Here is a 5,891-nt window from a genome sequence, read left to right as displayed (position 1 = left end):
GCCCTAGATCTGAACACAGAGGAGCCGAACCAAAACCTCTCACTCATCAAGTGGTGGGACAAAGCGAGGAGCAGCTTCCCCGACGCCAACAAGAGAGGTTTCGACACCCTATTCATTGCCATCACTTGGTCTTTAGGAAACAACGCAACACGAGTGTTTAGGAGAATGACCGATCATAGACATCCAAGACTTTTGGTTTGATCAAATCCTCAACGAAATCAAGAAATGGTCTAATGCCAATGTAGAAAGTTTACATTGTTTTGTGAGAGAGTAGCTTTTTCTTTCTCTAGGTGTGGGTGTGGGTATGGATGTGGATCTAACCACTACTAGCACTCTATCTTGTTTTTTTTTTTTTTGAGAGTACACACTCTATCTTGTAGAGTGCATATTTTGCTCCCTTGTATAAAATATGGTACATTATTCGCGTCCTCTTGAAAAGAAAACAACATAACGAACTAACGAAGCAAATTAACATCAATATGTATAGCTAGCTCATAATAATAAACAAAACAAAAGAGTAAAATAAATCGTGGCACATCCTAGTTCGTGACAATGCAATCATGCGTGAGCCTAGAGTAGAGTACATTCAGTTGACAAGGTTGCACTTGGTCCTGATCTTGCCTTGGTTGCCGGTGAGCACGCCGATGGCGCCCATCTTGGCCATGGAGACGCGGAAGTCCCGGAAGAATTCCCCGTCGTACCTGCCAGTGGCGGCGCGGCGGACGTAGGCACCGGCGAAGGGATGCTCCATGAGCCCGGCGTCCGACCGGAGCAGCCCGCGCCTCCTGGCCACCTGCCGATAGTAGCTCGTGTCGAATGTCCCGCAGCTACCGGCGTCCATCTCCGCTGCCGCGCTGCTATCGCTGGGGCCGCGGCAGCGCATTCTCAGCCTGTCGGCGTACCTTCCGTCCAGGGTCGGGTCGGTGCTGCGGATGCTGCCATTGTAGAGGCGGTCGGCGAAGGACGAGCAGTGCGCCTTCCCAAGCGTGTGCCCGGCCGAGAGCACGACGAGGTCCTTGACATCGAGGCCCTTGGCCGCGAACACCTCGATCATGACACTGATATTTCCGTAGAGCGGCGGCAGCTCGCCGCAGTTTTCGGCGCGGGACGTCCGGCCGTCCCTCCGGCCGAGCGCCACGGGCCAGGATGGGCCTTTGCTCTGGGGTCGAGGATCAGATCCAGAGTTTCATCAGATACAGAAAGACAAGTTGGTAGTACGCGACGAGACAAGAGGCAAGTTGTTGTGATGTACCAGAACGACGGCGTCTCGTGCCATGAGCGCGAGGAGGTCGGCGCAGGAGACGGTGGCCGGGCACGCCTTCTCGAGCTTGTCCTTGACCCGCGCGACGGCGTCGAAGCCTCGGAGGCTCTCGTTGGGTATGGCATCCTTCTCCGTGGGGCTCCCGTCTGCGGAGTCGAGCAGCACAGATGCATCGCAGCCCTGCACGAAGCAGTCGTGGTAGTGCAGCCGGAGCAGGGACGCGGCCAGGTCCGGCGACGCCCTGACGATCCTCGCCGTCTCCCTGAACACGATCCCTTCCGCTCCCGGGCACGTCTTGTCGTAGTACCCGAACCTGATGCCCGGCTGCGCCGCGCATCCAGACAAGAGCGCCGCTAGCGCAGCTAGAGCAAGTGACAGCATTGTCACGGCCATCTCTCGAGCCTCCACTCGCTGGCGGCGAGCCATGGCCGTCGCTACTGGTATGCTACAGTGGAACTGGACAGTTCCTCTATGTCTGCGTGGCTGCTGCCTTCAGTATTTATGGCTGATAAGTTCTGCATCTGCAGTTAAAAAGGTTTTCATTTCATTCGCACCAAAGGGCTTCGATTTGACTACAGATGATGAGCTTCGATTCTTGCGAAGAGCGAGTTGACTTTGCCATTACGATATGCATATGCAGCAGATTCGGTGCGTTTCCGTTGCGTGCGGCGCCGTCCACTGTTTTAACTAGCTGTACACCGGTGCCGTAGCTGTGTCCATGCACGCGGCAAGCCTACAGCGTGACCCTAGCCCGAATCTTTGGTTTGAACGCAGATTCACAAGAAATGAAATGACGGACAATATGCCACTCCCGATCACGATGCCCTGATCACAAGATCCAAAGCCTGAATCTTTAACAGATATAATTCCTCGCTCCACAAGACTGATAATGTCAGCGCACAGACAACTGAAGGGAACGGCGCCGTGGCAGCAACAGGCAGCCAGCCTGCCACTGCGACCAAACTAGGCGAGGAACACCGCTACGAACCAAGGCGCGTCTCCAGCAGGCCGGCCCGTATCTCGCAGCCCAACACGAGGTTCATTGGGCCCGAGTGAACCAGTTAGGGTTGGCCCAATCAAGACTTACAGCCAATTTTGATTTTTCCGGAACATGCGGGCAGCTTGGGATCTTGCCCAGGAGGTACAATTCAAGCCATTGGAGGATAATCTCTACTCCGTACAATTCTCATGTTTAGGGGATTGGGAAAGAGTTACACAAGAAGTCCGTGGCACTTTAGGGGGATGCAGTGATCCTCAAGCCGTATGACAGGATGGCGAAGCCTTCGACAGTTCAACTTGACAGTATTGAGATCTGGGCACAAATCCATGATGTGCCACCACTATATGCATCTCTGGTGCCGTCCCTTGCAGCGAAGGTGGGGGAGGTTCTCTTCGCAGAGCCTATCTCACAAGATTTTGTGGGGAATTTTCACCGTGTGTGGTTGAGGATTAAGGTCGATAAACCACTGAAGAATGTCGTCTCCATTATCTGAGATGGCAAGCGCCAAATCTACAGAGTCAAATATGAAAAACTTCCGGATTGGTGCGCCATATGTGGCATGTTGGGTCACCAGTATAAGGAGCATGGCACCGGAATACATCCACCCTCTGCTTTGGTCTTCAAGGACTTGAAGGCAACTTGGGCAATGCGTAATAGCCAGGGGCCGGGAGGCGGACGAAGCCGTAGGGGCGGACGCCGTGGCGGCCGGACTGGAGGGCGTGGTGCAGACTCTCAATTCGAGGGATCAGTAGGGATGGAAGACGATGGAACGGACATGGACTCTGATATGCTAGACACAGAGAGGAATAGGAAGAGAGCGCCTGAACAGAAGCTCTCTTTGGAAGCACGAAACAAGGGAACGGCTGCTATAACACAAGGAAACACAGTGGCGCCGCCCTCCACGGTTGCTCCTCCAAGTCCCAGTGGAAAACAAGACCCAAAGAACCAAGCTAGTGCTGGAAATTGTGAAGAATAATATGTCAAAATAAGCAGGACATGGGAAGGATGATATAAAGTTGGCGGGCTCCCTCGAGGGGCGCCGCCGAGCCCAATGAGTGTCTTCTGTTGGAACTGCCGTGGCGCGGGCAAAGCCGCGACAGTTCGAGAGCTTCGTGATTTTGCGAGGCAATTTGCCCCTACCCTCTTATGCATTGTTGAAACACAAATAGAAGGTGCTAGGGTAGAAGCATTAGCTGGAACTTTGGGTTTTGACAACTCTTATGCCGTTGATAGTCAAGGTAGAAGTGGTGGAATAGGTTTGTTTTGGAACAATGCAATAAACATTGATATTCTTGGTTACTCTCATTATCACCTCGATGTATCGATTGAGGAACAGGGTAAGGACAACTGGAGGATGACATGCGTATATGGCGAGGCACAAACACACTTGAGGCATGAGACTTGGATAGTTTTGAAAAACATTAGTACTTTGAGCTCCCTCCCATGGCTCTGTATGGGGGATTTTAACGAAGTGGTGCGTCCGGATGAACACCAAGGAGTAGGTCAACGCAGTAATGCTCAAATCCAAGCGTTCAGGGAGGCGGTGGATGTTTGCATGTTGCTAGATTTGGGGTATAAAGGCAATTTCTGGACGTTTGAGAAAAAAGTTTTAGGAGGTAGCTACACTAAATGCAGACTTGATAGAGCACTTGTCAACGCAGCGTGGATGGCAATGTATCCTCTGGCGTTGGTCCAACTCTAACTGGAGTCACATCTGATCATTCACCTTTGCTGCTCGAGCTTGGAGACACGGATGGAATGGTTCAAAGAAGGAAGCCCTTCAAGTACGAGCTGATGTGGTAGACACATGAGGGTCTTCGGGACACAATTTCATCAGGCTGGGGCGAGGGGCCGCCTTGTACATCTATTGAGGGGATGCGGCAGAAGCTCAGTGATCTTGGAAAGGGCTTGGGAAAGTGGAGCACAGACACATTCGGTAGCGTGAGGAAGGAGATAAAACAACTCAAGAGGACTTTGGAATGACTCAAGGGTGACCCACTGAGGATCAGGCCATCGCACGTAAAGCTGAAAATAAATGAGCGCTTGATTGAATTGTACCACGGGGAGGAGATAATGTGGCGGCAACGGGCTAGAATCGAGTGGCTTTTGGCGGGAGACAAGAATACAATTTTTTCATCTACGAGCTAGCCTTCGCCACAAGAAAAATATGATCAAAGCTTTACAAAACTCGCTCGGAGTTGAGATATCCGACCCGGCAGAATTGAGGGTGCTAGCCAACAATTTTTACCAAGCCCTATACCAGACTGAAGGTGTTCAGAATATGACCGAGGTTCCGAACCATGTACCGCACAAGGTGACAGATGAGATGAACACATTACTTTGCGCTCCGTACACCAATGAGGAGGTTAAGGCGGCCTTGTTCCAGATGTTCCCCACCAAAGCTCTAGGCCCGGACGGTTTTCCCGCTCAGTTCTATCAGCGCCATTGGGACGTGTGTGGGGAAGAGGTCACAAAGATTGTTCTGGGAATAGTCCGTGGGGAGGAGATCCCAGAGTGCATCAACGACACTGTACTAGTGTTGATTCCTAAGGTAACAAACCCAACGGTACTGTCTCAATTCCGGCCTATAAGCCTTTGCAATGTTCTGTACAAGATTGCCTCGAAGGTGGTTGCTAACAGGTTGAAGGTTATTCTACCTGACATTATATCGGAAGAGCAGTCAACTTTTGTGCCTGGAAGGTTGATAACTGACAACATAATTTGTGCATATGAGTGTTTGCACTTCATGAATCGCTTGAGATAAAAAAACAAACAATTTCTGTGCCCTGAAGTTGGACATGATGAAAGCCTATGATAGGGTGGAGTGGACATATTTGAGGGCCATCATGACCAAGTTGGGTTTTGCAGCACAGTGGATTGATATTGTTATGGGTATGGTCTCATCAGTATCCTTTTCGGTTTTATTCAATGAAGAGAAGCTTGATTCTTTCAAACCTACAAGAGGTATTCGGCAGGGAGACCCAATCTCCCCCTATTTATTCTTGATAGCGGCAGAGGGCCTTTCATGCCTACTCAAAGCCAGTTCTCAGTCATCATTGGCAGGTATTCAGGTGGCCCCAACGGCTCCTATCGTTAACCACCTTTTGTTTGCAGATGACAGCCTACTACTTCTCAAGGCAAGTGTGGAGGGATCTTTAGCGGTGTCAAACCTGCTAGCTACTTATTGTAGTGCGTCAGGACAAAGGATTAACAATGAGAAGTCCTCAGATTTTTTTTCTGCAAAGGATGCCCAGGACCTGTAAGGGATATTGTCAAAAACAATTTGCAGGTACAAAATGAATCATTGAGTGATCGCTACTTGGGCATGCCTACTGATGTTGGCCACTCGATAAACGGTGCGTTCAGATATTTGAGGGACCGTGTTTGGGAAAAGATAAAGGGATGGATGGAGAAGCTCTTGTCATCGGCAGGTAAAGAGATTTTGATCAAGTCTGTTGCACAGGCTATACCAGTTTATTCTATGTCGTGATTCAGGTTGCCGAGGGGGCTATGCGAGAATATAACCTCAATTATAAGGCAATTCTGGTGGGGTTGCAAGCAAGGAAGGAGAAAGCCAAGCAGGGTGGTGTGGGATGTCATGACCAAGCCAAAACATCTTGGAGGGCTGGG

General features: G+C 50.8%; 1 protein-coding gene across 1 annotated transcript; it reads right to left on the bottom strand.

Annotated features, from left to right (window-relative positions):
* Nucleotides 1–456: 456 nt before the first annotated feature.
* Nucleotides 457–1,798, bottom strand: LOC125541611 (peroxidase 1). The gene is made up of 2 exons (XM_048704975.2): nt 1,253–1,798; nt 457–1,159 (listed from the first exon to the last, which is right to left on the bottom strand). The coding sequence occupies exons 1-2, from the start codon at nt 1,685–1,687 to the stop codon at nt 587–589; spliced, it is 1,008 nt and encodes a 335-aa protein (XP_048560932.1). The 5' UTR covers nt 1,688–1,798; the 3' UTR covers nt 457–586.
* Nucleotides 1,799–5,891: the final 4,093 nt, after the last annotated feature.

Source organism: Triticum urartu, chromosome 2A (assembly GCF_056163025.1).
Source record: "Triticum urartu cultivar PI428250 chromosome 2A, HENAU_Tu73, whole genome shotgun sequence".
In the NCBI taxonomy this organism is placed as follows: Eukaryota; Viridiplantae; Streptophyta; class Magnoliopsida; order Poales; family Poaceae; genus Triticum; species Triticum urartu.
This window is presented reverse-complemented; position numbering and strand designations above follow the sequence as displayed.